The sequence below is a fragment of the Lytechinus variegatus genome, chromosome 7 (genome assembly GCF_018143015.1).
Source record: "Lytechinus variegatus isolate NC3 chromosome 7, Lvar_3.0, whole genome shotgun sequence".
Taxonomy (NCBI): domain Eukaryota; kingdom Metazoa; phylum Echinodermata; class Echinoidea; order Temnopleuroida; family Toxopneustidae; genus Lytechinus; species Lytechinus variegatus.
This window is the reverse complement of record NC_054746.1, coordinates 6,568,885-6,587,045: the sequence shown is the minus strand read 5'-3', so window position 1 is coordinate 6,587,045 and position 18,161 is coordinate 6,568,885. Positions and strand designations below refer to the sequence as shown.

General features: G+C 36.2%; 1 protein-coding gene across 1 annotated transcript; it reads right to left on the bottom strand.

Moving 5' to 3' along the window:
* Positions 1–666: 666 nt before the first annotated feature.
* Positions 667–17,650, bottom strand: LOC121418308 (putative N-acetylated-alpha-linked acidic dipeptidase). Its single transcript, XM_041612094.1, has 17 exons — positions 17,227–17,650; positions 16,180–16,336; positions 15,612–15,740; positions 10,347–10,475; positions 9,576–9,765; positions 9,236–9,326; positions 8,102–8,191; positions 7,636–7,721; positions 7,129–7,248; positions 6,711–6,793; positions 6,173–6,304; positions 5,295–5,374; positions 4,807–4,897; positions 4,189–4,441; positions 3,439–3,520; positions 2,720–2,812; positions 667–2,166 (listed from the first exon to the last, which is right to left on the bottom strand). Exons 1-17 carry the CDS (start codon positions 17,427–17,429, stop codon positions 1,971–1,973), a joined length of 2,205 nt encoding a protein of 734 aa, XP_041468028.1. The 5' UTR covers positions 17,430–17,650; the 3' UTR covers positions 667–1,970.
* Positions 17,651–18,161: the final 511 nt, after the last annotated feature.

Here is an 18,161-nt window from a genome sequence, read left to right as displayed (position 1 = left end):
TACTACTACTAATATTACTACTACTACTACTAGTACTACTACTACTACTTCTACTACTACTACTACTATTACTACTACTACTACTTTTACTACTTCTACTACTACTACTACTACTACTTCTACTACTACTACTACTACTTCTACTACTACTACTACTACTGCTGCTGCTGCTACTACTACTACTACTACTACTACTACTACTACTACTACTACTACTTCTACTACTAATACTACTACTTCTAATATTAATATTACTGCTACTACTTCTACTACTGCTGCTACTACTACTACTTCTACTACTACTGCTACTACTCCTACTACTTCTACTACTACTACTACTTCTACTACTACTACTACTACTACTACTACTACTACTACTGGGTGCGCCGTGGTCTAGTGGTTCTGACTCTCGCCTTTGAAACAGAGGATCGTGTGTTCGAATCATAGCCATGGCTTATTTTCCTTCAGCAAGAAATTTATCCACTCTGTGCTGCACTCGACCCAGGTGAGGTGAATGGGTACCCGGCAGGACTAATTCCTTGCATGCACTGAGCGCCGTGATGGTAGCACGAGCTAAAGCCGGAGTAATAATAGCAGCGCTTTATATCCTCTGGAAAAAACGCTTTATAAATCCAGCTATTATTATCATTACTACTACTACTACTACTACTACTACTACTACTTCTACTATTTCTACTACTCTCAATACTACTTCTACTACTACTCATACCATTGCCACTACTGCAGTAGTTGTATTAGTAAAAGTAGTCGTACTACTACTATCACTACTACTACTACTACTACTACTGCTACTACTAATTCTTCAACCAGTAGTAGTAGTAGTAGTGACAATTTGTTGAGAAATTGTGCTAGTCAATCTATCCCGATTGTGATATCACTATTGTGATTTTTTTTTATCTCATAAGCCCTATATTAAGATAGGTTGACTTCAATTATCACCTCTACATCTAATCACAATCCATGAATCGACAAGGTTTTCACATTATTTTATTTGTATACACAAATCAAATTCCATCGAAAAAAAAACATACAACTCCCTCAATAACACTGTAAAATTTTTACTTCCTTTTTGTTCACTCATTTTTGATTATATAGATGTTGGCCATCGATCGGTAGAGCATTCAAAAGAGATATAACTGGACAGTCTTATTAACAAAACACCGACAAAAACAACAACCCCAAAAGGGAACCCAAAAAACCCAACATACCAGTTAATGTATGACTATAAATAAATCATACCATAAATCATTATCATTTCATTTCATTTTATTTCATTTTGTTTTATTTCCATTTCTAGCTGGGAAGCCCCTAGCTATTTTCCAATCATAAGAAAAACAGCAATTTATAATACATCAAGAAATGGTTCAAGTGCTTGAAGTTATTGTATCTCCCAGATATTGTCGAAGAAGAATAAAAATAGAAAGGAAGAAAAAAAATAATGAATGAAGAAAAGAAGTAGCACCTAAACTGACTGTTCAGGGAAAGTTGAAGTATTAGGGATTTTTTGCTCGGCGACGTAGGGAGGATTCAAGAACACAATACATGTATTGAAAATTCCCCGTCAAATGACAAAGTACAGCTGGGAGGTCTTTGTCGAAAATTGGTTAACCTCAACAACATTATCGACCCAAGTTTCGTAGATGACGAAAATGTAAAAATAATGTCGTTTGTCCAGATTCCAGGACGAAACTGCAATTTTGATCCACCAATTGTCGACAAAGACTTCATGGCTGTTCTTTGTCTTGATGGGCATTTGCAATACATTTTCTATGTTCTTGAACCATCCGTACGTCACTGTGCGATATCCTATTGGTATGTCGTTAGATATCAGCAGGAAATCCTGCTGAATTTGTGTGACGTCAATGAGTGTACTGGCCGAAGACTGGATACGGATGGCTGCACTTCCCTACGTTCCCGGGGGTTTACTGGCCTTTGATTGGATGAGGAAATCACAGTTGTGTGACGTCACTGAGTGTACTGGCCGCTGATTGGATCGTGAATGTTAAGATTGCTAGTTGCTTTCTCACATTATCCCATCGAGCCTGTTGATCGGGATCGTCGTCGATACGATACAGGGCATCGACCACGGCAGGAAACTCAGAACCAGCATAGGAATCAATGCTGCTGGGTGCAAATATTAAGTGCCTAAAAGAAAGAACAATGGAAGAAAAAGTCTTATCAATGCGTGTGTGCTTTAAATATATATTTTTATATGGTAAAACTGTGTCTATACTTTTTATTAAAAGTGCATTATACCCTTCCCGTACCCACCCATTCAGGCAAGTTTGTCTTTAGAAATCGTATAACCATTTTAATCTATTAAACATTGTGTATTTATGTAATCTTTTTCATGTTCATACTTTTGTACTTGTTGTAAGAGGTTCTGCAATTCAGCGCCTGGCTGAGGGTGAATTTTTGATGAACCATTGTCATTCCATTTCTTTCAGCTCAGTTAAACCGGTTGCATGGATTTCCTGTTCAATAAAATACCCCAGAGTGGAAATTTTCTGGCACAATTTTAATTCATTATTCTTTGATCCACAATTAACCGTTTGATGTTTTGACTTCGCCACCTTTTTACCTTTACGATATTTCTCATTCAGATATACATGTAGATGATAACGTGATATAATGTTTATATTACTCCCATATATTTCAGTGGCATACAATTATTAATGAGGATAGTTTTCCATATTACCTCAACCATTTCCTATCAGGGAGCCCTGCTGGATCAATAAAAGCTCGTTCAAGTTGCATCATCTGATCATTAACACGTCTTACTGCAAATGAACTGAATAGACAAAGAACAATGACCAAACTTTCAAGAAAATGAAAGGCAAAAGCAATATGAAATTATTTTAGGTAGCAATCTGCCCTTATTTGTAACCATAAAGTAGCATTTAATTTATAATTTAAAAAAAGGGATATACAAGAGGAATTTAATTAAGAAAATCAACGTGCTTTTGAAGTGAAATCTGGTTAACATAAAACAACATTATATCATCACCACGTGATATATCATTTAATCAGTTACTTTTAATTTTTTCTCTCTTTTTTTTCTTACCAGTCCCCTCTATTTTTATTATTTTTAATCAGCTACTTTAATCTTTTCTCCCTTTTCCATTCTTACCTGCTTTTTCTATTTATATCTTCTTCTTCTCATGCTCTCATACTTTTGTTTTCCTTTTCTTCTACCCAACCCAAGAGTAAAAGGAAGACACAATCTTTCTCACAAAATAATTTTCCATCCAACCAACCAACCCACACTAAAGTTAAACTGATATAAATATATATCCTTCAGTACAACGCTAGAAAAGGATCACTTAGCGTACATAACTTGTTGATTTATTAGGTTTCCTTCCAAACTGGCAACATTGCTCTTCTGTATTGACTGTGAATTTCGCCATAACCACTTACTCTTTTAAATCAATATCAGCTAGGCGCATTTCAAAATGATGTGCTGCTTCTGTAAAATTATCTAGCGCCGAGTCCATGTAATCTGAGACAGGATTAATAAAAATGGATTTATGGTTTCTCTTTGGAAATTTTGTCTAATATCCTTAGAGTCATCCATATCAGGAACGGATCCAGGATTTTCCAAATGCCCCCTCCCCCCAAAAAAGGTTTTTGACCAAAAATTAAGGACATTTCGTCCACGAAAAAGTTTGACAAGCAAATAAACAGGTCTTCACTTTCAAGGGGGGGGGGTCACACATTTGCATTTTTACATTACAAATTTTAATTGTGCTTCTCAAGGGGGCCACGCCCCCCTCCCTGGATTCGCCAGTTATCCATATCTATATAATTGCTATGAAGTAAATGTTATATTACCTTTATGCTGTAATTATTCGATTCATTCACGTATTGAAAATATTTGAACTAACCGGTAGCTCATTGATTTTAACAAAATTTAGCGTTTGACGTTGAAATTATTCAAATACATACTCAGATACAGATTTATTATCAAAATATGAAATAGAAAAACCGCGACCTACGTTAAAAAAAGACCTTAACCATTAGGCCTCTTATAAGGGATTGGTCTGTCTTCATACAAATACAAATTAAATTATGCAATCATATCGCGATTGATATAATGTTCCATTTACGAGTTACCATGGCCTACTCTAGATTGATCAGCTGTAACGAACCTCCTTTCTTGATTCTTACCAAAATCGATCCCATTCTGAGTAATCTTTTCCCCGAAATTACTCTTCAAGCCTTGTGCAGCTTGCCTGAGCTTTGTGGCATAATCCGTGCAACCGAACGGAAGAATTGCGGAGTCCGCGAGATCTCGCGAGAATTCTAAAAAGACTCTTGCCATGGCCTGATGGCGCCAGAAGTTCCAGTCCAAGAAGTTCTTTACGTAGTAAAAGTTCTCATACACGGAATGGTAGACGGGGTAAGATGATAAGCCCAAACTCTGATTAAAAGAAAGTGAAAATAAATTTGACACTTTTTGTATGGAATTTCGTGATTCATCTCAAGATTTTTCGGCAGAAAAAAAAAAATTTGATTAAAATAATAGTAGACTTTCTTTCAAAATCAGCGGTAATTTATACCCCCAAAAATATTGATGATAAATGATAATAATGACAATTTTTCGAATTCGAACTTGTAATTTCAGGGTTAATTTTTTTTCCATGGCTCTAGAACAGCCTTCTCATAAGGCGAGATTTAATGGGGAAATTTTCACATCAAACAGAATAATGACCTGAACCGAGTTTGTTAATAAGACTTATTCTATCTACGTTAGACGAAAAGAAAGTAACAAGAGGAGTATCTTACGAGGTCATAGACATAAAGCAGGTCGGTGGAAGGCACTCCAATACGGTGCATGAACGGGGCGTGGTCACTGCCTGATCCAATCACTGACACGCTAATAAACGGGGATAGAGAATGGAAAATATATATATAAAAAAAGTGGATTATCTATAGGTGTACGTATCTCACGACTTGGGGAAAGATTTCACCAAACAAGTAATTAGTGACAATTGTTTTAAGTTACTGAAATCGGTGCACATGATTGGCGCAAAACAAAATTCATTCAGTGAAATCACCGACTACTGCCAGACAAAACTCTACCCAGGTTGTAACATAAATGAACAGATACACAATACCACACTTTTTAACATCCCACCTCGTAATATTACAAGGATTTTTTTTCGGTATTTGTCATTTTCAGAAGATCAATATATTTTGTTTATCCTGCTTAAAACACTTTCTACAGATATTTTGGTGACTGATGCGCTTTAGAAAAGTGAGGTGTTAGTTACTAAGGCTTGCTATCAGGACCGGGGATTCGCTGTAACCATAGATCATAGACTGACCGTTCCTGCGTCTCACCGTCTGGTACCTAGAGAGAGAGAGAGACAGACAGACATAAAAGACAGAGTCGTGAAGGAAGGATGTGTGTGAGTGGGTGAGAGTGCGGGAGTGTGTGAGGAGTTGGGCGTGAGTGTATGCAGATTGGATCGTATGTGTGCTATGGGTGAAAGTACGCCATGGAACCGTATAGTGTGTGAGAGTATAATGTGTGAGTGCGTGAGTGCAAGAGATCTCAAACTGACGCACTCACATACTCTATAATCACATGCACACACACCCACATCCTCGACGCAACTTCACCCACACCCACACTGTAAAACTGATCGGAGTGATATGAACATAAAAGGATGGCATGTGAAGATAGGTAGGTAATGTGATGTAAATGGAATAGGACTACAGATCAGCAAATATCAAACAGAATATGCGACAATTTTTTTTTCATTTAATACTGTACATACTAGGAGTAAAATGTGTTTAATACCATATTTTTATTCAATGTCTTTACTATACATTACAATCTAATGGGGATGACCCAAATAACCATTCATCGCTCTTGCAAAATTAAACTTTGCAACCTCTGTTTCCATTTGTATATATAATATTGTTGTTGTTAATTCAATTGTACTCTCCATTAATCACGTTAATTTCGAATCATATAAACAACATGTATTATGTTGATACACAAAAACTGCTTTAAATTCATATGACGTACTCGTTCATATCGAGTGCAGTATTATATTGTATTTTTACGAATGTAACAATCGTAAAATAACAATTATTTCTTCCTACAAATCTATTATATTCATTGTCATCTATAAATGCTCACCTTTTTAGTTGCATCCATTAAAGCCTGCTGTAGGAGGGGCGTTGCCCTGGCAACAAATGAATAATTCCCCACCACAGCGCTGTCTACGTTGATATAAGCCACAGCCCTCTCGCCAAGAATCTTTTGATATTCCTGGTTGTATTGGAAGCAAATTAATTAAGTCGAATGAACTAATATAGAACAAAGAAAGCAAAAAAATAATATACCTTAAAGCAGCAACGAACCAGCAGCATGAACAGCGCCACCTCAAGTCTTAAACTACTCACATCTGACCAGATTTACGTAACCTCTGTAGATAAGCCCGCTTAAATGACAACACCCTTATTCACCATTACGTGTAGCAAGACAAGGACTTTCCAATCGAAAAAATGAGTTTCTTTGTAATTGTATGAACAAAATTATAGGCTACTTCATTCTCTGTATTATTGGTGGTTATCTCAAAATGTTTATCATGTAGAGTAATTATTGGTCGGTTCGCTCCCCCTTTGAATGATTAGCGCAATTAAACTAATCGAAAAGTTACAAATGACTTTTATACCTCCACAAACTCAGTCGATCCTAGTAGACCATACTCCTCGGCTCCCCAGCTACAGAACATCACAGACCTTCGTGGTCGCCAACCTATAATGGGGTGGAAGAGAAATAGATAACATTTCACAATACGAGGAGGGATGATTAAGTACATTTTTTTTTGGGGGGGGGTGTGGGGAGAACAGAAGCCTAACATAGAGAGCGGGTGAGATGGGGAGGTGAGTAAAGAGAGAGAGAGAGAGAGAGAGAGAGAGGGAGAGAGAGGGAGAAAAGACGAAAGAGATACCCGATTCAGGAATCGATAAGAAAGAGAGAGAGAGAGAGAGTGAGAAAGAGGAAGTGAGAGAGAAGTGGAGAGGGAGAGAAGAGGAGATGTGTGCAAAAGTTATGCAGGACTAGAAATATATCTAAAAGTCTATGCTTACCTGTTTTTATCATTTGGGAGTAGACTCTTGTTGTCTCCATAAGAACTGCCGTTCCACTGGATGGATCGACGGCACCGTACACCCAGGCATCACGATGGTTGCCTAGCAACACGTAACGGTCTGCAAAAATCAACAAATATATCATTAATTTTTGGTGTAATAATTTGATTCTTTATTCAAAGTTATTCATTTGGTCCCTGTAAGAAATAAGAAAAAGAAAATATGATCTGCGAATTTCATGTATCTATTCAAAAAAGTAATTTAGAATACTAGTGTTAATTGCCGTTGAATTAATAGATGAGTGTACTATAGTCCTTAAACTCAACTAAGCTCTAGATAGCTTAATTAAATGACTATACAATTTTGGTAAATAAGAATAAGTTGTATAAAATTCCTTTGGTAATTATGGTAAGCCGGTAGTATATTGTTATAATAGCTTGCATTTTTCAAGGAAACGAGCTAAATATTATCCATGAGAAATGACTTAAGTTGAAATCATAGTTTCACCTGGCTCGACTGCTCCGTTGATGACACCAATTACGTTGTAGATGGTTCGAATCTCTCTTGAAGTATGAATGCTCATTTTCACCTTTCTGTCAAGAACGAAATCAAGTTATGGTGATTATCGTTTATATTATCGAATGTGTATTGAATTCCACTTCCATCAAACATGTCCAAGTTATAGGAGCAATACAATACATATTATAGTAGTCCGATTTAATTATCTAAAACTTTTTAATAATTAAAAAAATGATGGTTTCTTAGTATCAAAATAAATTCACTGAAGTCAACAGTCTTCCTGAAGCATACCACTTTGGTCTATTTCAAATGTTTATCTTTATAAACTTCAACTTCTCTTAATAGTTTTAAGATTTTGATTACATTATTACGTTCAATTTTAACCGGACATCACTGTGTAATGTGACGTGACTATGCAAGATGCTATAAAGAATGATGCGAAATACTTTCTGACCTGTTGGGATTAGTGAAACCAGGTCCGAATCTATATGTGATGTTGAGACCTCCCTTCCAGGCATCAGGAACCTCATCACCTGCAAGCTCACTATATTCACAGAAACGTGATCAATCAAACAGAAATGAGACACTCATATTCTCACGAGGCTCATATTCCGATCTAGGGTTAAACTCTAGTATAAACTTGTGGTTTTGTTTGGATTTATTTACCGTATAAAAATCACAATAAAATACATAGCACAAGATATGAGATCAAATATATATATACATGTATATATATATATAAACATGCACATGAAAGTATACGGATGGATCACTCTATACAGAGCAATTGATATAATGGCTCTGATATTCCTATAGCGGTCCAGTCAAAGTAACATGAGAAGCAATATGTATATAATGATGCATTAATGATAACACGTATTTAATATATTATCAATTAAAAAAAAACAAAAGTAAATACTACACAAAAGCGAGTAGTCAACAAACAATAATGATGATTAGACACAATTACACAATAACAGTCCTAAACCGTTCCTATTCCTAAGGATACCTTAAACCCTAACCCCCACCCCCGGTCAACCAATTTAAAGATCAAAGGTTTCTATCCATAATATCAAGGTCAGTTTTAAATATAATTGAGTGTGTTGGGTCTGCAAAGATTGAGTGGGAGTTTAACTATGGTTTAACTATGGATAGCCAATCGTGACGCAATAATTAGCTGAAAGTACAGATGAAGTAAAGATGAGATGATTTAACCATCTCATCTGGTACTCAAATCATTCGCAACTGTCTGGAAATAATAGATTTTTTTCTTTGTCAGTTTAGCATGGTGAACGAGAGAGCACAAGGATCATATGAAACATACAATTTTTAAAAATTTATTTTTGGCTTCTTAAAATTTTAGCACAGAGGTAGCCCATGTCCTAAGTTATACCTAACTTCGGAATGCGGGCCTTAAGGTCCTCTTTATGCTTAAGATTCATACATTAACGTGATACAATTCGATAAAATAAAGTGAACGGTAAGAAGTTGAGGTTCTTTACAAATGGGGAATATCGATTCAGCCTAATCAAATACAACAACAAAAAATCACAAATCTCTTTAGAGCGACGAACATTAATATTCTTACCTGAGCAGATGTTGTGCATCACCGTAGCTAATCGGATGCACCGGGATAGTCGGGAGAGTGGTATCCGTATCGTTTAACCGGTACATATAAGCTATTGAAAATGAAATGGACATGAGAAAAAAATCTGAAGTCTGGACAAAAGCAAACAATACAAAAAAAATTAGACATGAAAGTGCATTCAAATAACCCTTCAATCATTACAATGCCAGGCTGTACCTCTGTTATCTTTCTCTCCGTTTCGATGAAAATTGACATTTTAAATCTATAAAGTCTTTAGATATTAAAATCGATAGTTTTCGTTACATGATCACGAATTCCACGGAGCTCGTGCGTTACTTACGTTTAGACGGATAACCGGGAGTAGCCGGATCTCCCTTTGCGCTCCCAACAAACACGTTACCTCGCTGTGTACCGGTATCCGGTAACCACCAGTCTGTCGGATACGCTGCGTTATGACCTTCTTGAGCATAATTTGCAGGATCTGAATAGATGATTACTCCTAAAGCACCTGCTTTTTGAGCATTAAGTACCTGGTCAAGAGAGAGTGAGGGGGGGGGGGAAAAAACTATTTCTGAAGACATCCGTATTTCCTTTCTTCATATAATGCCATCTGCATGGACCATAGAGAAAAACAGGGGGGCGTTTCATCAATATTTTCGTCCGACAAGTTGTCAGATCTGACAACTTTCCTGGATTCTGATTGGTTGAGAAGCACTGTTACTATAGTATTAACTGTCGGATAAAACAGGACTTGTCGGATAAAACGTCTGACAAGTCCTTTCATGAAACGCTCCCCTTGTCTTCATTTTCAGGGGGGGACACACTTTTATTTTGACAGCTTTTTACAGTACAAATTTTATCTGTGCCTCTCAGAGGGGGGGGGGGGGCACGGACCGGCTTTGCCCCCCCCGGATCTGCCAGTGGTTACAAGGAACTTAAGTTCGATCGCAAAGCAACCATATTAAGAGTAATGGGGTGTCACAGGAGAGTTTGTATTAATCGAAAGGCGTGCGCTCGATGTCCATATTGACGCTTAATTTGCAATGGAACGCGAGTTTCTCGCAACATTCAATAATCAGAGATGTTTCTCTATAAACTGACCGAAACTTACTTTATGTCCACGAAAACCTTTGCCGTATTTGACAATGACGATTGATCCATTGATATTGATATCTGGTCTGTTCTTGGCTAGCCAGTCAAAATCATCCGATGTTCCATGGTTGACATACACGAGAGGGGCCTGCTCATAAAACAAAATGAAATAATATTCGGATCTGACAGCGTTATAATGTTCCTGTGTGAGGAAATATTAAAGGGAAGTTCACCCAATTCGTATTAATACCCCCTCAAAAAAAGTCTAGACAATTTGATGTGAAGAGCCCCCGATTAATTGCCCATCACATTGATGTCAAGATCCCCCTTTTTTTTAAAGATCCCCCTTCTAATTAAGAAAGTTTAATCATTCATTGATTCAATTTCAGCCGATGAAACCGTAACTTGTTTATAGTTTCACAGAACCCATGTTCGCAGAATAAATAACTGCCTTCCCTTTCCCAAATATATTTATGAACCAAGGCATGTTAGTCCGTAAAATATGTGAAAAAGATGCTCGAATCTGGCAGAAAGTGTGGAATTTGGCATACAGGGGTATTTTGGGGCGCTGATTTAAAAAAATGCCGGCCCCAAGCGATTTGACCATCGGGTCGGCCGCCATTTTGAAATCCAAGATGGCCACCAGGAAAAATCATTGAATAACAATTTCTTGAGTTTTACATGGTATGTGACACTGAAGTTTGGCATATAGGGGTATTTTGAGGCGCTGATTTCAAATATTGTCAGTCTCAAGCACTTTGACCGTTTGGTCGGCGGCAAAATGGCCGCCGTCTTGAAATCCACGATGGCCGCCATGATATTTTATTTATTTATTCAAATATATTCATTTAGGATGACAAGATCAATTAAAAACTGTTTTACATCATGGTCCTGACATTGAAAACATAAATACATGTAAATCAATAATAAATTATAAATGAGATAAAAATCAAAGTAATATCTAAAAGATTGTGTTTAAAGTGGTACAATGCAATACAAGAAAATTATGGTATACAAAGAAATAAGTAAATGTAATTTAATTGAAGTATTTAACAACCAAAAAAGTACACGATTCATGGACGAAATGTATGTAGAACTATATAAAAATCGGTAAAACTCATCAGGATAATAAAACATATTCATACGTTGAACACTGATATGAGATAGGAATAAAAAAAATGGTATATGATTTACATTAAAGTATGAGAATAAATAACACATGTGTTTCATATATTTATGAAGCAAACTGAATTTAAAAATATTAAAAAAAATGATACATAATAAATTGTAACAAATTACGACAAAGATATAGGTACTAAAAAAAGAAAACAATATTTGGATCGAAATTTGAACAAAATGGTAGGTAAAGTGTACCTGAAACTGCGTATCGGGTTTTGGGCTACGAATCCCTTCCTTACATAATTAAAGCTATCAGGTAATGTAGTACATATGAACTGCACATCAGGGTTTTGGAATTAATTTCTTGTTGTCGAGTGATGTTGAATTTTGGAGACTGGGTGGAAGCTCGTTCCATGTTTTAGCACCAGTATATTTAAATGATTGTTTGAATAATTCTAGCTTCAGGCGCGGATCCAGGTGGGGGCCGAGCCGGCCCCGGCCCCCCCTATTTTTTGACAACCTGCAGAAAAAAGTGTATTCTTTACCTTGATAGAAACTATGAAAAACAGAAAGAAAAGTAAGAAAGAGGTATTATACCCATGATGTGTAATTTATGGCCTCGTAACGGCCGGCCCGACCCCGAAAGGAAACAAGAAAAAGGTGAGGGGAAGAATTGGAAAATAGACTTTATATAACAATTTTCGCTCGCGCTTCGCGCTCGCATTGCCTGTGTAATGAATCCCATTCAAGAGGGTTAAATGACACTAATATATATACAATATATCCAGTTCTGATATCGATTTGCACACAATGTATATCAAAATGTTCAGCTCGCGCTGCGCGCTTGCATTGTTTGATGTGTGAGATACCTATCCTCTTTGGAAATTCTTACCAAAATTTTTCAAATGCTCCTTTATCATGTCAGTATATCAAAAAATTAAGCTCATGCTTCGCGCTCGCATTTAATTGTTTGAGACACACAGCTTGTTTATTTAAATAAAAACGCGCTTAGACTGTCCATTTTTCAGGTCGGAAGATCAGAAAATTTGAGCTCGCGCTTCGCACTCTCATTATTTATTTGGTGATACTTGTATCTTCTTCATTAATCACTAAAAAACAGTCCTAATTGAGTCACTTTTCACGTTACTGTGATAAAATTTCGGCTCGCGCTTCGCGCTCGCATTCTTTAGTTGGATACTTATCTTTGTGCATGATTATAAAAACTGCTCTGAATCTTCAGTTCTAAAGACATGAAATATCAAAGATTTTTAGCTCGCGCTTCGCGCTCGCATTATATATTAAGATCACGTGAGATTTACCTTATATTGTTGATAGCAATAAAAACTTCAGTCTTTAGTTAGGACTACCCCCTGAAAAAACAAACCAAAAAAAAAAAAAACAGATTGTAAAGGCCAATCGTGAAAAATGTTGATCAAAATATTTTTCGGCCCCCCCTATTTGCGAAATCTGGATCCGCCCCTGAGCTTAGGTTTATGTTTTATTACATTTAAAGAATCTGCGTTTCTTGTATTAAAACCATGGCGGTCACAATACATCTCAATTTCATTACATAATCTTCAAGGAGCTGTGCCATTATTGCATTTGTACATCAGTGTTGCAAGAAAGGAGTTGCGTCTTTGTTCAATGTTTGGCCACGACAACTCCGTCATTAACTTAGTTCCATTGTATTTCTCATAATCAAAGTTTTTCGTGACAATTCATGCTGCTTTTTTTTGTATTCTCAACAATTTATTTTTGTAAACTTCTGGGCAGTTACCCCATACAGAACATGCGTAATCATAGCATGGTTGAATTGTGGATTTATACAATATATTCAATAAGTAACAAATCTCCTAAGTTTGGCAAGAATACGGACTTTGTATGCGACAGATTTACATCGAATATTAGTGTGAGCATTCTATTTCAACTTATCATCAATCATGAGTCCAAAATATTTGATGTTATTGACTTGCTCAATCTTGTGCCCTTCAATATAAACGTTAAGTTCATTTAAGGATTTTGATTTTAATAGTATCACCTTAGTTTTATATCTTTAATAATTCGAAGTCTGTTATTAACATACCATTTATTGATTTCAACCATATTTGCCTGTAATTTTGCATTTGCATCGGTATCATCTTTTCCACTAACATAAACAACCACATCATCAGCGAATATATTGCATAAACCATTTGTAACATATTCCGAAATATCATTAATAAAGATAAGGAAAAGGGCGGGGCCAAGGCCACTACCCTGGGGAATACCTATAGTAAGGTTCCTCATCTGTGATCGTTTATACCTTGATGTTGTACAGTTTGCTTTCTATTAGCAATATAACTCTGAAACCATTTAAGCTGATTGCTACGTATACCATACTTTTCTAATTTGTAAATCAGGAAATCATAATCGATGCGATCAAAACATATGGAAATACCGAAGAAGCAAGCAGCTACCTTTCACTCTCATTTATGGTTTCATAAAAATCATCAAGTATACGATGTAGACTAGTAGAGGTAGAGTGATTAGGTAAAAAGGCCGACTGGTCGACATTGATCATGTCATGTTCATTGAAGCATTTCAATAGTTGGGATTGAACCTCTTTTTCGACGATCTTAGGAACATGGCTAACAACAGAAATAGGCCTGTAATTATTTTTATCTTTCTTTGAACCCTTGCCTTTATAAACAGGGGTTAAACTTTTATTGTAGATTATGGTGCTGCGATATTTAATAATTTTGTATCTAGGCCTAAAACATCCACCTTATTGCTTTTGTCAAGGTGAGTAAGATGTTTTAAAATTTTGTTTATCTCAACATTTCTAAATTTAAAAGAATAAACACATTCAGGATGTTTCCATTCAAATTTTTTTCAGGAAAAGTGTTTGCTATCTTTTTACCAATGTTTGCAAAGTGATTGTTCATTTCATCACAGTCAACCTCACATGTGTTATTCTCATATTTATTGTTGCCTGTGACAGCTTGTAACTCATTCCATAGTGTTTTAGAATCATTATTGTGTTCATGAGATATATTATTGCAGTACTCTTTTTTCTTTTCCCTTATCATACAAGTAATTTTGTTTCTTATTCTCCGATATTCATTTAGAGTTTCTTGACATTTAGAAGTATCAAATTTACGTTTTAATTAATCTCTCCTATGAATAAGATTGACGATGTATGGGATTACCCAGGGATTAAATCGCTTTTTCATTCTTGCTTCTTTCATTGGAGCAAATTCATTACTTATTTCTAGAAAAGCATCCTTCCATTTTATCCATGCTGTCTGAACACACAAGTCCTTTAATACATTATTACCGATAACATCGAAACACTTGGTATTTTTCAACCTTTCGATAAAATCAGATTCATTAAAATGTTTATAATCTCTAAAACGCCTGACGGTATGATCCTTTGTTTGTTTCTTAAAATTAACACATGTATATATCAAGTAATGGTCACTTAGTGAAATGTTTGCTACATCACACATACTATGTTTATTTGGAATCGAACTCAGAATATGATCAATTAATTTTGATGACGTAAGAGTAACCCTCTTTGGTTTATCAACCAGTTGGGTGAGGAGAAATAAGTTTTCAATATTAGCAATAAGATTATTAGGTTGTAAATCATTATTTCTATAATCAATATTTGTATCACCAAGGAGAATCAATTCTTCATTCACGTTTCCTATTTTCTCTATTGTATCTAGTATTTTTTCTGAGTATACGTCGTCGGCATCAGGAGGCCTATATAGACAACCGACAATTAATTTATTATCCTTGTCAGGAGAAAATTCGATCCAAGTTGCTTCTAATGAGTTATCAATAAGATCATTCCTTAGAGTATACTCAATGTTACGGTTTATATACCATATATCATTGCAATCATTTTCTGGAGTTTTATATGTATGACGTTCATCAAACGCGAGTCCATGCTGTAAATTTTACGACAGCTTGATTACCAATCCCAAACGATAGGTAGCCCTTTCAAATTGTTTTTTTCTTTATAAAATTTGTCTCATCTGTCAAACATTAACCCAGATTAAATATACTGTATATAAAAGAAACCTTGACCTACAACAACGGATTTTAAGGCCTTATTTTGCCTCTCGGTATATACATGATGAGTATGGATGGAAGACATTTGAACAAGACAGTTCAGTACCTCTGGTTCTCCCTGTGCCGAGTATGCACTGAACGGCGGTACAGCATCTGTATTATTATCCTCAGGTCGGAGGACAGCCTCGGTCAGAGCACTGGTGAAAACAGGTACTCCATTATCTGTTAACATCACCTACAAAAAATATATATTGATTGATTGGCATTGTGCACTTGAAATATGGAATCATTTTTTTAAATTTTTGTTGGATTTAAAATAAATGAATGATAATTTCTAAGGTGTACATGTCATGAAATGGGGGGTTGGATTAGAACTATTAGAAAAGGAAAAAAATACACGTATTAATAAAGTGTATATTTGTTCGTGCAAGTAATGTTGGCCACATTTCCGTCTTCCGATTGAAATTATTTATGTTTATGATAATAAAATTGTAGAATTACAAAGCAAGTAATAACAACTCATTGTGTGATAGCGGTGAGTCTTATAAGAGTTACTCAGGTTTATCTTTCTTTTATAATAAATGTGATGCAGTATATCAAACGAAAATCTGCATCTATGAAAAACAAACTATTTAAAACAAATATTTTAAATGATAATGGACATAGTTCTTTACTTTATTCGGATTGTCCGGATCAGGGTAAGCCAAGAGAACATCATAGGAGAGTAACCGAACCGAATCGAATCCGTACTCGGTCCATAGATTGACAAGCATCTCAGCATTCTCCTTCTCAGCTGGTGTTCCCGCCAAGTGAGGTCGTCTGCTCAATTCTCTGTTGATTAAAATGAAGCCAGACATTTGTTTTACTTTATATTCTTCGCATATAATAGGTTATGCATGTACTTCATTATTTTCATTACCATTTCAGTTAAAATTGTAAAACTGAGCTGCACCCGACCCAGGTGAGGTGAATGGGTACCCGGCAGGATTAATTCCTTGCTTACACTGAGCGCCGGTGATGGTAGCTCGAGCTAAAGCCGGGGAAATAGTAGTAGCGCTTTGTATCCTCGGGCAAAAAGTGCTTCATAAATACAGCTATTATTATTATATGATTATCGTATTTCATTTGCATAGATTAATGTCATGTATCAGCAAAAATGTTGTAAGGTCAGGAAAAACGGAGTGGTTTTTACCATATATGTTTTTCCGGCGCTAGGTACAATTAAGAGAGATAAAAATAAATACCTATATGATTTTTTTCATGACTCTGCCATTCTGACTTTTTCAGCTTTCCATGATTTTAGCGCAGACTCAAACCGAACGTCAGAATGCAAGCCATAGAATTAGAACAAGTACAAGGAAGCACTTGTACTAATTTTAGGTGTCATTATTACCAAGAATCCTATGTTTATACACAACAGCAATAAAATCAACTCTTAGCTACAACAATTAGGTCATACTGCTGCTACTAATAGAACTACATCTGCAACTGCATGCTCTTACACTCTTAAAACAAATCAGTCAAATTGACTAGACCAGTTGTCAGCTGGGAGCAACTGATATGACAATCACTGATATTCACATTTCTGACATATATTATAGTATATCAAAGTATTTTTCTGTTACCACCACAAACCATCAGTGGAAAGTGAAACCATTGTTAGTGAAATATTTAATTTTAGGTGAGGTGATCGAAATTGGGCTCCACATTACGCTACTTACTTGAGATTCCTTTCAATGTTTTCCGCCTTACATTCGTCCATCATCTTACTCGTAATCGTTTCATCTTCTTCCCACGTCGAGGTCGGACACGGTCCGTCCGAGATTCCATAAAACCCGATCAGAATCCCGACCCCCAAAAGGATGGCACCGACAACCGCGAAACCAAGACAGAGCAGACATGTTCTCGATTGCTTCATCGTCATACAACCATGGAGGTTAGACCATTTATCATGTAGCAGTCCATGTACAAAGCGCGTACGACTTGCGGCAGGTTTTGTAATCTTATCAAGGTATAAACAGGGAGGTGGGATAGATTAGCACCTCTTGGTTTGGTGTAAATAGGTACTTTTCGCTCTACGACGCACGACGAATTCAAGAACATGACGAATGCATTGTCAGATGCTCTTCATGACAACGAACAACCAAGACGTTTTTGCCTGACTCTGGACAAACGACCTTTTTGCACTTTTTCGTCAGCTCCGAAACTTATGACGAAACTGCTGTTTCGGTTCATCAATTAAAAAAAAAAGACCCCTTCCCCTAGCTGTTCTTTTGTCATTTGATGCGCATGTTCAATACATGTACTTTGTTCTTGAATCCACGATGCAGCGTTATAGTGCGAAAACTCTCTAATGTTTTTTTCAATATCACAGTCACATTGCTAACAGCTACTCCAGACAGACCAAATCTATTACGTTATTTTCAGTGACATCATCGGTCGTTTTCGTATGTGTGACTGTACCCTAACCCATCAGTAGTTAGTCCTATTACACCTCCATCAGATTATACAAATACGATCGTCTCATTAGCTGGTGGATAACAAACATTGATATTTAGTTAACTCGCATAAAGCAGGACCTCGCTGTTCCATTCCTTGGGATTTGTGGTTTGGGAACTTAAAAAGTATATATTACTAAAAAAATGAAGACGGTATT